The following is a 19643-nucleotide window of genomic DNA, read 5'->3' as shown; positions in this document are numbered from 1 at the left end:
TGTGAGGAATAACAGATCCCTTCTGTCTGGCAGGTCCTCCTATCATCTCCAGCACTCAGACACAACATGCCCTGCATGGAGAGAAGGGACAAATCAAGTGTTTCATTCGCAGCACTCCTCCCCCGGATAGGATAGTAAGTATAAAGAATAACTATTTGTTTTCTGCAGAAATACATATTCTGCAAATGTGCAGTAACAGAAAAGCAATGGGGTTGCCAACAGCAAAGAAATTCCAGCTATAAACTGAACGCTGACATCCGGCCAATCGGCTGCTCACATTTCGGCTCATACATTTTTTTTTTCTAGAATCTCTATTAATCAGAGCCTCCGGCACACATTAATGGTGGCTTTAGACAATTTGTCCTACGATTCAATTCACTTGTTTTGTCATGGCATGGTGAACATTGCCTGCAAAGTCTGACGGCACTGACACGCATTTATCTTTCTGGCTTACTCTGCAATGCTGGTACGGTGTTTGAGGACATATGAGAAAAGCAAACAACAACATTGTCAGAGACTGATGAGACATTAATGCAAGTTTTTTTCTTTAAAGAAAAAAAATTCATAATGGATGATAGTGTTCAACAGCATAGGTTCTCCTCCATCGCTCCATCACTATCCTTGCCAAAAGAGCCAGAAAGGGCTTTTCTGTGGTTGTTGTTTTTTACTTGTCCATCAGCTGCAGGGGTAATAATGAATTCCAGTTGTAGTCCTGATCAGATATCATGTCAGCACTGATAATATCTTTTATTGGCTAACTTAAGGTACTGAAGCTTTCGGGACCCCCTATTTCCACTTTTTCAGGCTTTAAAAAGCTTTAGGAATGGTGACCTAAAAGCTTGCAGTAATAATGACTTCATGTGGCTAATCAAACCAAACTGAAAATGCCTTGCGCTGATTGATGAATAACACACACTACACTAGCACACAGACCACTGAGTGAGGAAATAGCAGGTAATATACATCGCCGCACACCTGTCTACCTCTCACCTGTCATCCACTGCTTTTATTTTCACCCCTTCACCAATCATTTATACTCCCCACCTGCCCCACTCACTTCAACGCAGCCTTTAATGCTCTAACCTTTGCACCCTGCTCCCGTCAAATATGATGCTAACATTTGCACCACTCATATGTGCACCCTGCCTTGCACCACTCAACTTTGCACTCCATCCTCCACTGCATAGCTCTGCAACACTTACCTCTGCACCCCTCTTGAACTGATTGTCTCTGTATCTTTCATCTTTGGACCCCTCTTTCACTGTTCCGCTATTCACTGCTCACACCTGTATCCCTACACTTGTTACCTATGAACACCACTCACTTCTTTACCAATCTTACATCGCCCACCTCAGCAAATCTACTTCCTTTAGGGGTGCAGCTACCACTCAAGGCTTGGTGATGAGTGACAGAGATAAACCTGTTGCCTTAATTAGTGGTGTTGCTGCACCCTGCATTCCCATCCCTATTTCTATCCCTAGGCCTTCAATGTAGGGAACTGATCGCTATGCCCCTTAAAAAGTAATCTAAAAAAGATGGTTCTAAGCCTTCCTCTTTCCCGAAAAAGAAAAGTATTGCTTTATGGGAATAATTTTGCCACCTACTACTTGCCGAACTTCTACTATTGACGCCTGGCTACATTCTCATACCTCCTATACACAAAGCACACTCTCCAACACTTCTTGTGAGTTTGTCTTCCCATCAACATTGCAGCATCTGCAGTGTTTTGCGCACATTCCCAAAATAAAACCAGGACATCTTTGATCTTCTTTCTATCAATTTCAGAGCCTGCAGGCTGGCAGATAGCTGAGGGGGAGAAAGTTCTTTGTGTAAGCTATTTTTACTACTTCCTCCTCCCACCTACACACAAAGAAGCCACAGGAACTGGCAGAGCCGTGTGTGTGCTTTGCCTCTAGACGTACAGACTCTTATGAACTGATTAATACAGATAATGATAACATGAGAAGTAATTACATTATGTACAGAACCAGACGGGAACCTTCAGGGCATTTATAATTCTGGTGGTCACAGTGTGCCACAAATTCAGTGAATGTAAGGGAGGGGGAGAGAATGGTTTGGTAACCGAAGATAAGTCATTGTGTAGTGGAGGTGGACAGGTAGACATAATTATTTGTCACCGTCAGTCACAGACAAACACTAAGATTAAAATATAGATTTTACCTAATCTTTCAATCTCACTGATTTTGGGTCTCTGTGAAAGGCTTGAGGGTTTATTCTGTAAAAAGTTCCTGATTTTTAGGACTGGCCTCCATGCACACAGCTAAAGACCGATTAAATACATAAAAAAAGGACTTGTTGAACCTGTATTTCTGTCCATCTAGTTTGGAGATTTACACAGCTCTGCTACATAGCACAGCCCAGTCTGGTATGGGAGGTGACCTATTTTTCCTCTGCTGAAGTTAAGTAACACTTCCAGGTCTTGTCCCTCTTCCAGTTTGTGACTGGGCACGGAAAGGCGAAGAAGCAGGCTAATGATCTCACTCATTTTTGTAACAAGAAGAAAAAATCATATATGGCTGATAACAATAAAATTCATAATGGCTTGTGTGGTTATGTGTCCACAATCTGTATGTAAATGTTCCCCAGCCCCATAGTATATGCTGAGGATAGGTTGGGAAACATATTTCTGGTTGAGATTTTACGCCGCTGGTGGCTCTCAGTCCCAGATGTTACTAGAAGCTCAGATTCACAATGATGACTGGGGGCCCAAACACTGTCATTCTTAACAATATGATTACTAAGGTTACTAAAACATAGTTATCACATAAAGGCTGGAGGCCTAATTAAAACAATGTATCTGTTTTAGGGTAGGGATATTAGTCACAGAACTTTTTTTTTAACTAAACCAATGCATGCTGGCACTGCTTAATTTGGCCTTGGCCCAGCCATGGCCATTTTTGATTTGGTTACTTTACAGTCCATTCAATTCAGATCACACTCTAGATGGTGGACACCTAAACTTATCTATCAGAATATTGGTTTTCTGGTAATGAAGTTCACATGGTGGCAATCTAATCTTACCCACAGAGATTTTATTTGACTTTAAGTGGAAATTAAGTGTTTTCTAAATTTGGATAAATCAGGATGAGGTGAAACCTTGTCAGGACAAGAAGTGATGGAAAACTTTTTACTGGATTAGAGAGGACATCACCATTGTCAAAAATGGCGTATTTCACTAAACCCTTTAAAGTAATTTCCTATCGGACCTTATGAGTCAGTGTATCTTGTCTTATTAAAGCATTGTTAAAAAACCTGTGGCAGAGAGTAGTATTGAGAGACCTAGCATCAGACCTGAAACCCAAAAGGGGAGTGAGAGGTTGGAGGATGGCTTAATGATTTGGGCTCTTGGTATGTACCTATTAATATTATTACACAGCATTTATATAGCACTGACATATTACGCAGCGCTGTACAAAGTCCATAGTCATGTCACTAGCTGTACCTCAAAAGGGCTCAAAATATAATGTCCCTACCTCAGTTATATGTCTTTATTACAGCCTAAGGTCATTTTTGGGGGGAATCCAATTAACCTAACGCCATGTTTTTGGAATGTGGAAGGAAAGAGGAGTACCCGAATGAAACCCACACAAACTCCATGCAAATCCATTCCTTACCGAGATCCTAAACTGGGACCCAGCCCTGCTAACCACTTAGTCACCGTGCTGCCTTTTGAGATACTTCTTTTTAGAAGAGTGTTTTACACTAAATAGAATACCTGAAAGGAGAATAATAAAGCCCTTTAATAATTCCTCAGTTTTTGTGACTATTAGCTAGTTGAGTCACTTTTACTTGCAAGTGTGACTAAATTAAATTGCTTTTGTTATTGACTTGCAAGTTTAAATTCAAACGTAGCTTGAAAAGTAGTCATTTTATGGATTAAATGTAAATGGCTGTGTTCAGGGTTAGTAAGATCCTGTAATATACAATTAGTTAGCTGTGCAGTTCCTAGTAGAGATGTTCGAGGTGTTCCAGCTTGGAAAAACAGGAAAAGACAAGCACTCACCAAGATGCAACTTTAGGCACACTGGTCCCAATATGATTAAAATATATTTGTCCATCAGGCTAATGCCTTGGCCTAGTTTAGGTTTTCATCAAGTCCATGTGTGCTTTCTCCTTATACTAGGCCTGGTCCTGGAAGGAGAATGTCCTGGAATCAGGGACGTCAGGTCGATACACAGTGGAAACAGTCAGCACAGACGAAGGTGTCATCTCGACCCTGACCATCAGCAACATCGTGCGGGCCGATTTCCAAACCATATACAACTGCACAGCCTGGAACAGCTTCGGCTCAGACACGGAGATTATCAGACTCAAAGAACAAGGTGGGGAGCATTTTATGTATATGTAAATGATGACGTCTGAATTTTTAGGGTGTCTTTGCTGATCCTGGTATAAATAATATGGTAAACAGCCCAGCCAGACTTTTAAATATATATAAATATATACTTTTCTAACTATATCTGATAAGTACGTCCTAAAAAGTAATATAGTCTGAGTCTGTCATGAAGCCTTTTTTCATCCATCTCCCTGTTGAGTAGTTTCCTCTTTTTCCTTTGTAATTCCCCTTTCTGTTATGGTGTATAAGTCACTGATAAGAAATTCAAGGGTTTTAATATCCACCTCATGTTAAACGGTGACTGATGCTTTTGATCGTAGTCACCTGGGATAAGATTTAAATAGACGTTTTCTGGTTGTAAAGGGCATCTTTTGATGTGCTATAAATCCCCTTTTTACTCTCCAAATCTACCTCATCTTGAGCAGTGATCAGCATTTAGCACAGAGGAAATACAGAACACTTGTAAGCTAATACATAGAATATGACAACTGAAGAAACAGGAGAATGGGCAGCCAAACTGCAAACACATACACTGTATAGGCGTACATATACTGTATAGGTGTATATATAGACACTTGACCATCGCACCCATGTGAGACTCATTTATTATTTTATATGTATACATATTTATATAGGGATATAATAGCCTCCATTCCTCTTGGAAGGCTTTCCACTTTGAAGAAGGCCTAGTTGAATTTGTACTAGTTTAGCAAGAACAGCATTTGTCAGGTTCAGTACTGATGTATACAAGGGAAGAGCAGACTCACAATCAATGTTGTTGTAAATGTGTTTAGTAGGGTTGAGGTCAGGACTTTTTGTGTATCTGGCTTTGTATACAGGGGCAGGGGAAGTCATGCTAACACAGAAAACAAGTTTGGAAGAACATTATCAACAGTTATGTTTTTGTAGGCTGTAGTATTACCAGTACTCTTCACTGGAAACACCAGGAAATATTTGGGGGTTGTCCACCTATGTCTAGGCATAAAGTTAGCTGCCATGGTCCAGTGTCTTCAACCTGTGACCATATGGGGCATGTACTTCTTTCCTGTACCCATGCTAGTTTTTTACATACTGCTGTTCCATTATTTATTTATTCAAACTTCCGGTCAGTGTGAGTCTGTCCTGAATCATTGTAAAATATTTTACAATGCACTTCAGTTGAAAATGTTAGGTTATTCTTCTTTGAAACAGGCTAGGGGGAGGATATGACTGGCCTGTCAGCTAAATTAAGTTATTTAACAGTTTGGGGGGGTCTTTGTTATGTTTAAGTAGAATATGTAAAGGTTTCTATACAGCTTTAAGATTTGACTGCAGTAAAAAATTCAAAGGGTAGTCATGTCTTCAGTGGATCTGTTTCCACATGTAAACATAAAGCTATGTTAATGATTTTGATACAATATTGACTTATTTATCCAAAGTAAAAAATTGCTTCAGACTTCCTGTAGTGCTTCTCATCCATCCGCCTAACCTATAGGACCTGATTTATTAAAGCTCTCCAAGGCCAGGGAGGATACATTTTCATCAGTGAAGCTGGGTGATCCAGCAAACCTGGAACGGATCTGGTCCAGGATTCAAAACATTTGCTAACAAATAGCAAACGCATTAGAAGAAAATCATTCCAGGTTTGCTGGATCACTAAGCTTCACTACTAAAAGTGTATGCTTTCCGGCCTTGGAGAGGTTTAATAAATCAGGTCCTATAGTCCAGATGTCTAGGCTTGATCATGTAATCTCTGTTAAAATGGAAGGATCAAAGTTCAAGCTGGCTTTTTTTATCTATTCTTGAAAATCATTAGGTTGACACTTGAATATAAGTTCACTAAGTAAGCGGGCTTACACAAGTCTCTGAATCAGTATTTGTTATCCTTGCTATATCTTCCCATTTTGTCTATAGCAAGCAGATTCTCCCTTTTATGGTTATGGTACTACATAAAAAGCATACAAAATCCCACAGTGTTGAAAAACTGCATACAAACATTCACATCAGTCTTTGTTGTTCTATAATATCAGAGTACAGTCATGGACATACACCTATCAAAAGTTTAGAGTGGAAGCTGATTAAAGTGAACCAGCCAGTTTGCTCATTCAAAGAAAAGTAGCAGAACCTCTGGATAGCCCATTGCCTCATGCCACATGCCAGGGTGTGTATTAGAACCTTTTGTTGTCAGAAGCAATACTCAACAACAGGAAGAACTGATGCAGAGCAGTTTTAGTACTCAGACAGATTTTCAGAGATAACAACAGAGCGAAGCAGAGTCAGCAGGCTGATGGATGAATCAGGTGCAGACAAACACAGGCCCAGGCAGGTAGATAGAACAATGACTGACAATGGCAGCAGGCAGATGATTAATATAAGCACAAACAGAGTACAAACACTGTCCAAGCAAAGCAGAAGAATAATCCAAAGCAGCAACAGCCAGACAGAAGTCAAAGCCAGACAGACCTCTATCCTGGGCATGAGCAAACAGAAATCCTTGTTGATCAGACATGGGATTGAATATGATGTGGTTTGCCTTAAAGTCCAATAATTAAGGAAAGTGTGCACAGCAGACCTGATTTGCAGAGCCGAGTAATAGCTTTTTATGACTCTACAAACAAAAAAACTGTTGGGATTTGCATATCTGCACAGAAATTTGGCCATCTGACATTAACTTTCATGTGCAGCTTGTTATTCTATGCTAGCTGCCAAAAGCAAGGCATCAAACTGTCAGTCACTAGAATTGTTTTTCTGGGAGTACTCGACAGGAAGCCAACCTTATACTAGGAAATATCCCCTCACCCCACTATAACACTTCTATCTTAAATACCAACTATTCTGACCATTTGAAAATTTTACATAACATGGAATGCTGTGAAAAACCTCTTTTACATAAACCAATTTGCAAGTTTTGCTTAGCAGCTCTTTAAAGACCTGATACGAATAAAAGGTGCTGTAAAAAAAATAGCCATCAGCTGTCACAATGTCGACAGTAAAGAACCCCTGTTAGGAAGATTTAAAGGATTAGACAGGTACAATATAAGTGTTAATACATTGCAATATTGTGTTAGCAGAGCTGTCTAGATTTGTAATACATTTCAGGGTTATGTAGCTCACAGGACTTCAGAGGAGCGACCTTGCCAGTCTCAAGTCAGTGCCGCTCGTGTCCCGGAGTGTTTAAACTTTGCTGTAACATTGTCACCTGCAAATACTGCTGCTGATACACAAGGAGAGGAAATGAAGGCGATTTGTTAAGGAAGTTTAGTGTATTGGATGTTTGACTTGTGTAATGCTTCGCTGCCAGAGGGGGCTGTAACATATTACATTTACAACAGTTTATCACTGTGGCTTCATTACATTGTCTGTAAGGTTATTATGGCTGGCTAATGTAGTAGAAAGAGTAAGGTGCCTTCAAGGTGAAATCTGACACAGACCTGGAAGATTGGACAAGTTTGCAGAGAGCACAGAAGCTCTTCTGCAGCTGACAATCAGAGAAAAAAGAAAATTTAAGCAGCTATTTTCATTTAGCAGAGAGAAGAGGTTGTAGTTGGTTTATTTTATGGAAATCTACCATGAAGATTTACAGCTGTGCGATAAGGCTCCAATCAAAGCAGCCAACCCATGCCAGAAACACAAAAATGAATCTGTTTTCTGCCCTGGAATGTAGATACAGCCCTTTCACAATTGAGAGGTTGCCTCTATCAGAGTAGGGATAACTGAAATGGCACAGATTTGATTAAAACCAAGTTTGTTATAGATCGGTATTTTATCAAAATGGCACTGATGTTTATGGGAACCAATATTCCAGTTAATTGCAAAGCCATATGTACTAACATAGTACTATGACCAAAATTGCCAGGGTGTTTGGGGTGATTATGGGAACAAGTCTCAAGAGAAATGGTATAGAATACAATGTGTTTTACAGACTTGTAAAATGTGTCTGGCGATCTCAAAAAATCCAAAGGATGATAACACTATGCATGTATACATTTCCAAAGAATATAGCTAATTTCAGCTGTCCGTCTCAATTAGCCACAAACATTGTAACATTGTATCAATTCATAATTGAACCCTGGTACGGTGCTATTCAATGGACATGTGTACACTGAAGCATCATCGCCACCTAGTGGACTAAATGACATCAACAGACACAATGAATACCCTGTATTCCTTATGTTTAATTTACACTAAAAACAGGTTTCTTCCAGCAGCAAAACCCTAGTTAAGAAGGGCAGGAGATCTAACTTTTCAATGCTGTAGTACAGACAAATCTAATGTTTTGACCTTCCCTAAGCTGTGACTGGACATTGAGCAGATCAGCAGGAGACTGATGTGTTCTTCCCCAAGTCACCTCTTATTAGCATTTTCCTTGCTCTGCAGTAAAACTGACTGACTTCTTGTCCGGCTATTTTCTCCCTTTCCACTAGCCAAGGCCTAATACCAGCTCAAACAGAGATACTTACATTGCTTGAAGGGGTGTATTTATAAATAATTACCTGTGAATTTGTCTGTATTTTCTTTCACAGCCATGTGAATCCCTATGCATGGCTCCTTTCAATTCCTATTAAAACTAAGACTCGTTCTGCCACCTAGTGGCCAATTATCAAAAGAGCACTGCAGCCAAAACAGTAATGCTATTTCCTACAACAAAGAAATAGATGAATCCAGGTGAAAATGGAAGGGGAATAATTTATAAATACACGTCTAAATGTTGAACATCAGGGCTTTTTAAAAACTATTGGGTAATATACATAAAATGCATTTTTGACTACCTTACCTATCACAGTCAGTATTTACCTTGTCTCTGATGCTCCAGGTCTGTGGGTGGGCCCTCAGTGTGCCCCTTTAAAATGCAGGACTGGTTATCTTTCATTATGATGGCAGGTCTGCAAACAACGGTCAGAGCACCTTAGAAAAGAGGCATTGACACAAGAGGGGTAACAGAGTGACGGATAATGCAAGTTTAAGTGCTACTTACAGGTACCCTTGAGATAAATGATGATTTATCCTTGACCCGCAGAGAAGTACTGTGTATGGTTTTTTGTTACTCTGACCCTACATACATTTCAAGGATGTATTAAAAAATACAAAGCCGCATTCATTCATTTAAAAAATATCTGCCTGGAATTTAACTATAAATAGAAAAAATTCTGGACAAGACAAACCTGTGAGAAAATTGCAAATTGGAAAATCAGTTTGCTTCTGCAGATTTCTGCTGCAGTTAATGGATTATGAATAAGATCTAGTGTATCTCCTAGTGCACTGCCTGGATGGAAACTCAGCTCTGATCTCTCATTTAGCATTCATGACTAGTACGCAAAGCACAAACACACAGCGTCGAAATTAATTACAAACCGTGAATTGTCAGCCCCGGAGACGCCTCTCTTACATTTCCCCAACTTTATCCAAAGTGGGCAGCGGCGTCTCCGGCACAGCTGACAGTCACAGCGAGGGGTTAAAGATGTGCGATTGTTGGAGGGCTTCCAAACCAGCTCAGATTTTATTAAATGCTGGGGCAGGCAGGTGGAGAGTTCTCATTAAAATAAGATTTATAGACGTCGCTGCCATGTAGATTGAATTGGAGCTAAATGAACTGCTGAGAATTAGCCTTGGGCACCTTCCAACCCAAGCAGAGCCACGGCCTGCCTGGTCAGACGGGTGTCAGTAACACTGCAGAGGATATGAGTGCAGATGGGTTTAGCTGATGATGCTTTGGCTGATAGGAATAAATAGTTGGAGATTTATTCCTTTTTAGAATAGATCATTGTTTTGGTCCCATGAACATATAATATTTTTTTTATTCTTTATTTCTTTGTATTTCTACTTACTGCATATGACCAGGGAAACACACGTTACGTATGGAGTTCATTATAGTTTTCCTAGTTAGTTTTAGTTCTAGTCAATAGTTGTAGGTAAAGAATTTTAGTACTACAGTTTTCAGATAAAAAAAAAACAACATATTTCTGTGATCTTTTGTAAACATTGCAGGACTTATGCAGGCTACGAATGGGTCAGATTCCACCCTGTACAAAACAAAAACAGGTAATTAAAGACATATATATAAGTAAGAATAGTCCATTCTTTTTCATTTTAAATATGCTATTTGCTTTGTTATTGTGTTGCACCCCCTTACTTAAGTACTTTGCAGATCAGACTTTGCTTGCTATATAGGATTAGCCAGGATTTGCTAAAAAACATTCAGACAGCACTGTGGGTTAGCTAGACAAACGGGAAAATCTTTTTTAAGGCTGTGGTTTGTCTCTGTGACTATTCAGACTTCTTGTTCTAATAAGTAAAGAGTCATGTAACTTTTAGCCACTGAGCTACTGAGGTCTGTAAAAAACAGGGTTTACATCAAAGAAAGGAAAAAAATCTAAAGGCTATACCTGTGAGCTCAAAAGGAAAATAAAAAATATTACTAAGCATGATTTTATAGTTACCTTAATAAATGGTATTTATTTTTATATTATTATTATTTTTGCCAATCATAGTAAATATTGTCCAAAAATCATAAAACCTTCCCCTAAAAGTTTGTTTCAGGGCAGTGATTCAGAAAAATAGAATATGATTAGAGATGGCTGAGAAACTAGAATGTTCAAATAAAGGCATTTCACCCTTAATTTACAATACAAAATATAATAGAAGCACAAATAATCTAAATGAGCCAATTATAGGAGAAAAGCTGAACTTTAATACCAATAATAGAAAAAAATATACACAATTGCATTATAGAAAAAAAGAAATATAAATTCACTGTTGAAAATGCAGAAAGAGTCCACTTTTTAGTCTCTGACAATTCTATAAATGTCATCTTTGTACAGTTGCCCATTTTCCGTAAACATGGACAAGAAAGTACACAGTTGTGTAAGGGGCATTGAACTATTTCAGAGGCACTAACTTTTAATCAATAGTTAGACTTGGGTTTTAAAGTCTATAAATGTCAATTTTTATCTGCTAAACACATTTATTACTTCCTGTTTGCCTTCACTGTTTCCTGGGTCCCCCCTCTGTTGTCACCTCCGTTTACTGGATTATGATAGAAATATTTAGAAAACAATGTTATCGCCACCCAAATAGCCAAACGGTCCAGCAAAATCCATTTATTCCTAAACACAATTGTAATTGTTGTTACAGCCAACACATTTAAGGGAGAACAGTCCTCCTTCATCAAAGCTTTAAATAATTTGTAGAAATGAATGGAAAATTGGATGCATAGTCATGCTGTGGTAAGGCAGACGGTCCATCTGGAATCAGCTGTCACTGCACCATCTATTCTAATATTGTATGTACAGTAATGTACAATGATAGTATTTGTTCTTTTTTATATATATATATTTTTTGTTGGGACTCTAAATCTGGCGTAATGCCTTCATTTTAGAGGGAAACTCTAGTAGTAGAACCTTCCCCCTGGGTGGTATATTTTTCTATTTGTTTTGTCCATTTTCTGCTGATATCAGTGCTTTTGCATCTTTTACCTATTTTTCACCATTTTACTGCCATTTTTACGCAACATTTAACATCCAAGATCCTTCATTTTGTTGCATTATAAATAAATGGAAACGAGGCTTGAAAATTCCTGTGAAAAAATGGTAAAATGCAGCAAGGAAGGAAAATATAACTAACAAATAAGGTCATTGCACATTTTATGGTCTATGCAAAAAAAAGCTGTAAGTCTAGCCAGGTTGTATAAAAAGAATCACTTATGGGTTTCAGTACACAGACACAATCATTGTGTATCTGCAGGAGACATCATTGAATAAACATAGTGATGATTGACTATGATAGCCAGTCCAAGTAGAATTCCGAGTTCACCTCAAAGGAACCTTTTAGTGACCAGCAATTAATTCCACAGCAATACTCATCCAGTGAGATAAAACCACAAGATGGTAAATTACTGGCAAAGGACTTCTGTGAAATGTGTTCTCATATTTATCCCACTGGATCCATTAGTAACAGAGGGTGGTCATCATTGTTTGCTGGGATCAGTGATTGACCTTATGGAGAACCAACATTGACATTAAAGACTTATTGGTCACAAGGCTCCATTTCTGTTATCCTAATGTTTGCTTATAGTAGAAGTATGTAGATGTAAAGGTGTGTAGATGGGGAATGAACACAGCTTACAGGGAGTCACCGAAATAGTGTGTACATAACCAAATACTTTTTTATATTATCTTCACCTTTTTCCATCCTTTGTTACATTTCTGTGCAGAAAATCTCCCACAGCCGCTGCACATACCTACCCGCCGTGCCATGTGCCTTCATGCACATCAGCAATGGCTGCATTGCATTTCTAAGAGTGGGTTTCCAGGTGGTGACAACAGTTGATCGTGCCTGTGTTTTGGGTGTTAAAATTGGCCACATAAGTGCTAACACAGGAAAATAATTGGGACACAGTGGGATAGTGTTGTGACCCTGGATAAAAACGTTTTCCTTTGTGGAAGGAGTGGGAAAGAGATGAATATATGAGATCAGTAAGATACATTTCCAGTGCCAGTGGTCACCTATGATCAGGATGGTAATTTAGAGGTAATCTACTTAAAAGGAAAATAGCAGAGAAAACATGACAGAGGAAAAAAGATTTTGGCTAGCGTTCTACAATACATGAATATTTAATTAAAAAGAATCTGCAGAGCAATTGTATAATTATTTGTGGCTCTTCCATGTCATTGTGCAGTGCAGCTTTAACATAAAATTCTTATTCTACTGTCCATTACAGCAAACAACATGGCATGTTTTGAAAATATTTTCTTTTCTACATTTTTATTTTTACTAAACAAGTAAGGTTAGTCAGTGTAGTTTAGCTTCAGAGTTTTTGCTCCAGTAAGCACAATTTGCATTTTAGTCACATAACATAACCCAAGAAAGTACCATCGGATAGGACACCAAGGATGCACCTCCAACAATCAGGATTGTGTGAAGAACAAAAATAATGGAATCTGTGCACGTTCTTTGCATGTATGATATGTCTCTCTTAGCATGTTAAAGCTAAATACACCTAAACCAGAAATGATGCATACAAGCTTCCTATGTTACTTGCCATTCAACGTAATATAGTACAGGGAGTGGACACAAACATTGTGTATGAGGTGCCAGATGCAAAACTGCTCTTCATTTGAAAAGAAGTGTTACTGGGTTGTATTGTGAGAACACTATTTGCTGTCCCCAAGTTCCACCAGCAATTCCATATGCAGACAACCTCTCAACTCGTTTTGGAACAATATCCCGTATTTCCTTTAAACTGTTCTGCTGCTGCCATTCAGAGTAGCCCAGCATTAGGGCATAGAGTGGGCAGTGAAAGCTGCTGAATGTACGCACACCTTTAAGCACTTAATAGTAGCTTTTAGTGTTCCCTTTATGTCCTAATTCTGGGCTGTTCTTAGGGGGCAAAAATCCTACAATTCTAGGAAATGTCAAAGTTTGCCTGCTTCTTCCTATTCCCACATTTCTTTTGACCCATGTTTTAGAAAAAAAAAGCTTAGTATTTAGTCAATTAAAGCTGTTGCAGGTAATAGCATGCATGTCTAGGTACCTACATAATACACACGCACAAAGCTCAAGTTAGTTATTCATTTTTAAATGGTAGAGTCACTTTACGGACCGCAGGTGACAGGAGGGGTGTAATCCTGGCAGCCATAACTGAATCTCCCTCCATAAATGTAAAAGAGTTAGAGAATAGTTCCATGGAGCATCTTCCTATGTTTGATTGTATGTCCTCCTAGCCAGTGGCAAAATGGCAGTAATAGAAGCCATATCAGTTTGGGTGGAGAAGGTTCATGAGAAGATTCATAAAAAAGGACACAGTTTGGGTTAGGGGAAAAAAATCACATGCATCTTGTCACTAGCCCTTATAGGAGAATAGAAAATTGAATATTGCTTTATCTTTTGCTTGTCACGTTATCTATACCTTTGGATGTGAAAGGCAAAATACAAAACCCATATTGATGGAACTCACAGATAACAATCTCAAGTTGTCCTTGAAAAATTAAAGGAAATTATAGTTAGACCTCCACCGCTTCCTGTTTTCTCTTCCCGCTGTAAAAATTAATAAAGGCTTCGGCTGCTCTCTTAATCTGGACCCAAAAGGCAAAAACATAGGAGGACATCTGTCAAACAGGACAGAAATTGAAAAAAATGACACAAATTAAATGTGTCTTCTCCCGTCTGCTGGAGCCCGATACTGATTCCATAGTCAGAAACATCACGATCCTGTCAGACAAAGTGACGGGATTAAGTCAAATTGTACAATATATTTATTTATTTCTCCATTTTTACGGCAGTCTGTCAAGCCTCTGTGTTTCCTAACGTTACAATGACTCACATTAAGAATCTCAGCTCTGTGAAATCGCCAGGGCGGTCGGGAAATAAAGATGTTTTACGTTAGGAAAAAAAAACCTTTAAATTACTACAGATAATTATTGAGTCAATTCTGATAATTTAGATGGGAGATTCATCAGCAGTTTCCAGCAGCGGGCCCGCTGCCCAAAAAAAATATGGACGTCCTGAATGGATTCTCACTCTTTGCCTTGAGAATGAATCCATTAAAATGTCAGCTTTAGCAGAGGACCCCTAAATCTTTTCAATCCAGACTGTTCAACCTAAATAGTTTTGATTGAGTGTCACTTTTTTATGAAGTATATTATATATTTTCAAGGCTGGAGCACATGAAAGTGTTGGGCTACCTTTAATCATTAAAAGAAAAAAACAGACTTAAAAATATTACCGGCACTTTGGGTGGTTTGAAAGTGATTCTGATTTAAGGCCGGTCTATGAAAAAAAGCCCTATTTATCATTGATAGTAGCATAGTCCTCAGTAAATCTGTATAAGTAGCATGCCAAACCTGCAAGCCCAAAGACACCTGTTTTATCTTTAAACAGGTCGGAACATGCAGTCAGGAGCCAGTATGGAACCAGGTATGGATGCATGACCTCCAGGTGACAATCCCATGTTCAGTCTGTGTGTGCCCTCCCCGCTGAATTACCAAGACGAGGCCTCCTCCTATCTAACGCCACGCGCAGAAGACCGGGAATCTCAAGCCAACTTCCTAAACTTGTCATTCTCTGTATCTATGTTGTGTATTATAGAAACATGCACCCATGCAGGTATAGTAGGTAACGCCAGAAATTATTGTCCCTGCATGAAATGGATGATTTGCTGTGGGCTCTGGGTAATGGCCAATTCCACCCAAAATTGATATTTCTGGGGTTTTGTCCACAGGTGAGTTGAGTCACCTTTTCCTTTTTTTTATTTCTCAGATACTCATGATAAAACAATCTTCTCACATATTTGTTATGACAATTAGATGGAACTGGAATTCTGGAAAAATTCACTGCTGTAGTTTCTATGTATCAGGACTGGTAACAAGTATTTCATGCCTATATCAACCAGTTTTGGCCCCCAGTAGAGGTGGAGAGAGTATTTTCTCCATTTGTGATACCTGATATATAACAGAGAGTCTTCTAACAAAGCAAATACATCATTGGCATGCATGTAAATAAAAATTTAAATTGGCCATCATTAAGGTATGGGGTAATATTCCTTTTTAAAAACCTGTTGATTTTTTTCTATATTTGATGGCAAAAAAAGAAAATCTACACTACCTTGCTTCCTTATAGTTGCACAGGCACTTGAGTTGTTTGCCATATCCCGGAGTAAATGTTTTTATTTGAAGGTAAAAGGACACAAGTGAATGATATTTTTAACTGTAATTTAAATGTACAGGCAAGTTACTATTTTTTATTTGTACTTAATAATTATATAAATCTTTGTTCAACGGTAGAATATTTCAGAGAGGATCGTGTAATCTTTTTGTGAACAATGATTCCTCTGCAGAAGTCCAACATGCTTCCTATACTGATTCAGTACCAAAGCTCTCCATTCGGAAAATCATGTGCTCCTTGGTAATTAGAGAGCTCCAGGTCTGACTTAGCATGAAAAATATCTTTCATCAGGAGAGAGACTTCTGCTTTCACATAGATAGCTGCAGATCTCTTTGAAGCTTTCTGCTATTGAACATTGATTTGAATTTGGCATTTAAGCTAATTTGAAGCTGAACTTTTTTATTGTTGCTCTAAATTCATTAATACATTTTGTATTTTTTAAAGCAGACAGTGTGAATACTTAATTTTGACTTTGTATTGGCCTCCTATCAGTCCCCACATACAGCACAGCAAAGTGGGGAAGAAAGAAGCAGCACATGGGGCATTTTGATAGGAATGACAGAGAGGTGAGCTGATTGCAGCCTCCTCTTCATTGTCCATTCACAAGAAGTCAGAAGGTCCATGACAGCCAGAGTTCAAAGAAAGTGGGTTAAGCTAATGCTATAATTGGGCTCAGTGCATCTTTTGGTAGTATGGCATAGCTCTAGAATAATGACTGTAATAAAGCACCTTTTTAATTCTATCTTTTAATGGGCTATTATTTTTTTTTATTCTTCCCGACTGTAATTCTGTTTTAAGCAAGGCATAGAACTTTATTCCTCCACAAATCACTTAAATATACAGTTAAAAATGAAACTTTAGATAGGCTTTAAAGACTAAAAACTTGTCCTATAATCCTTTCCATTGCTAACTAGAATCCCTTTTTCAAAAGAGAGGCAGAGTCAATGACAAAGTGCAGAATAAAAAGAGATGAGGGCAGGAAGGGGCGCTGTATTTTTAAATCGTGGTTGAGATTTGAAAGAAGTAAGACTGCTTGGAACTGTGACAGAAAAGAAACAAGGTATCCATATTTTAGAGGGGAACATAGATACATTGAAACTGTACACATTACACTACAATCACCCTGTGAATAAATCTATAACATAAATAACTGATGGGCTATAAACTGCTGTGATGCATTGCTCTTACTCATCAAAGGAAAAACTACATCAGACAGGCTAAGAGTTTGACAAGCTACAGACACCCACAGATCAACCAGGGAGAATGGGTCAGGGAAAAAATACAAATCAATACATGCTTGCTTCTATATATAAAGCCATTCTGGAAAATGGTTTGGGGAGTTTCAGTTCAAGAGTGATTAAAGGGTAATGTCACATTTTTACAAATAAATGTATATAGCAGAAACAATTGCTCCCAGCCCTTTTTCAATTTGCAATCTGCGGTAAAGCTTGTTAACATTAATCAGAAAATATCTTTGGAAATTTTGATCATGTGATATTCCTAGTAGTTTGGACAATGGGATTGATCATGTGACAGAAGGACCCCTATGCCAAACACAAAAAGGCTTTAGGGAATAGTAAGTGAGTGAGTGGAATCCATATTTGAGATTCAGTGGTAATTAAATTACTACTAATTTTTCTATTTCTGCTGCATTAAATTTGTCCATCAGAAAAATACTTTAGACAGACATATAACAAAACATTTCTTGCAAAGCCCAACAGAATCAGATGGTGACTAATTATCATTTAATCTAAAAAGTTCTCCAAAACATAAAAATATGCATAAAGAGAAGAAGAAAGATCAGAGGAGAGATAAACACATTGGCCCTGATTTATGAAAGCTCTCCAGGCTGGGGATAATACACTTTCAGAAGTGAAGCTGGGTGATCCACCAAACCTGGAATAGATCTGGTCCAGGATTCAAAACATTTGCTAGCAAATAGCAAATAATTTTGAAAAATCCAGTCCATGTTTTGTGGATCACCCAGCTTCACTTCTGAAAGTGTATTATCCCCAGCCTGGAAAGGTTTCATAAATCAGGGCCATTGTAGCATTCATATTCTGTTTTGATTGGTAAGGTAGGATTAGGTTGATTTATTTGTTACAATGAAAGTTTCCCAGAAGCCACAAAGGTTCTGCAACCTGAAACGGGAGCTAATAGAGAAAATATCTGTCCACATGCAGACATTTTTACTGTGTATGGTCACATTTTTGCCAGTAACAGAGACCTAAAATCATTCCATTTGCTCCTATTAAAGAATTTGTGTTAAAAAATTCTTGCGGGTGCTAAAGTTTGGTGTGTCCGCCTACTGCTGTAAAAGACTGATCTTCAACGCTTGAAAGATGGAAAGATGTGCTACCAAATGGAATGATAGTGCCTATATGTTAAACCTTCAATAATTCTCCTCCCTACACTCACTTTGTTTTCTTTTATTATCTAAATCTACAGGTGCCTCAGAAAAGTTCACCTTAAAGGGATTTTTGCAACTTTGTTTCTTTTTTAAACATTTGCTATTACATGCAGCTGTGAATTTACCTGGAAATCATGAGCTGTTAGAAAAAAAATTCAGATAAAGCCTGTAAAAAAAATATAATCCCATCGAGCCCCAATATACTAGTAGATGCTTGAGAGGTACGTTTCAAGCCGATGGGGACTAACTAAACATTACAGGATTTGTTTAGATGTGAACACTATAAGCCAAGCTTTTAGACACCTGACCATCAAACCATAGGCAATATGGCTTCAAGTATATGGAGATCTGGCCACCACATCCACAATATATGGCAAAAAGTATGTGGATTTATATCAAAATTATTAAATGCAGGTGTTTCCAGTGATGGGTACTGGTAATGCTACTGCATACCAAGATATTTTAGATTAATGCACCCTTTGGGCCTGATTTATTAAAGCTCTCTAAGGCTGGAGAGGATACACTTTCATTAGTGAAGCTCGGTGATTCAGCAGACCTGGAATGGATCTGGTCTAGGGTTCAAAACATTTGCTTGCAAAGGGCAAATGACTTTGAAGAAATCCATTCCAGGTTTGATTGGTCCCCAGGTTTACTGATGAAATGTATCCTCCACAGCCTCGGAAAGCTTTAATAAATCAGGCCATTTAAACTTTATATCAACAGTTTGGGTAAGGCTCTTTTCTGCTCTGGCATGACTGGGCCACTGTAAACAAAACCAGCACAGAATTGGTCCACATAGAATTGGAATGTTAGCTGTGACAGTACTTGACAGCTACTTCTACCCGACACAGGTTCTTTTGGTCATAATGGCTATAAATTTGCACAAATATACTTTTCTGGAGCCAACTCCATAAAAAGTCTGTGGTTTTGGAATAGGATGCCCAGCAAGATGTGATGGTCCACAAACCATTATCCATATAGTATATCATTCAGAATGGGTTTCAATGGGAAGTGCTTCCCAACACTCCCATGAGGATAACCCTACATGTATCTTATGACAAACTTTCACCATTTGCTAGGTTCAATAATACTTCATATGAAATGCAGTGAGGTGTAAAGTTGCTTATAAACCCCACGATTACCCAGGCTGCTATGGATGATGCTAATACAAGTCACATACTGAGAATGTATTTATATACATGTACTAGTTTTATTACATTTTTTACAGTTCTGCACATC

At 38.4% G+C, this 19643-nt stretch overlaps 1 protein-coding gene across 2 annotated transcripts in view; it reads left to right on the top strand.

The window, feature by feature from the left end:
* Nucleotides 1-19643, top strand: part of KIRREL3 (kirre like nephrin family adhesion molecule 3) — a 587585-nt gene that overhangs the window by 538472 nt on the left and 29470 nt on the right. The window contains exons 11-13 of one of the 2 annotated variants that reach the window (XM_072425973.1): nucleotides 34-134; nucleotides 4145-4343; nucleotides 15212-15247. In XM_072425973.1, the coding sequence (XP_072282074.1) occupies nucleotides 34-134; nucleotides 4145-4343; nucleotides 15212-15247 (336 nt within the window). The remainder of the gene's footprint in view (nucleotides 1-33; nucleotides 135-4144; nucleotides 4344-15211; nucleotides 15248-19643) is intronic. The other variant, XM_072425974.1, reaches the window with a different exon arrangement.

This window comes from Pyxicephalus adspersus, chromosome 11, assembly GCF_032062135.1.
Source record: "Pyxicephalus adspersus chromosome 11, UCB_Pads_2.0, whole genome shotgun sequence".
NCBI classification, from domain to species: domain Eukaryota; kingdom Metazoa; phylum Chordata; class Amphibia; order Anura; family Pyxicephalidae; genus Pyxicephalus; species Pyxicephalus adspersus.
This window is presented reverse-complemented; position numbering and strand designations above follow the sequence as displayed.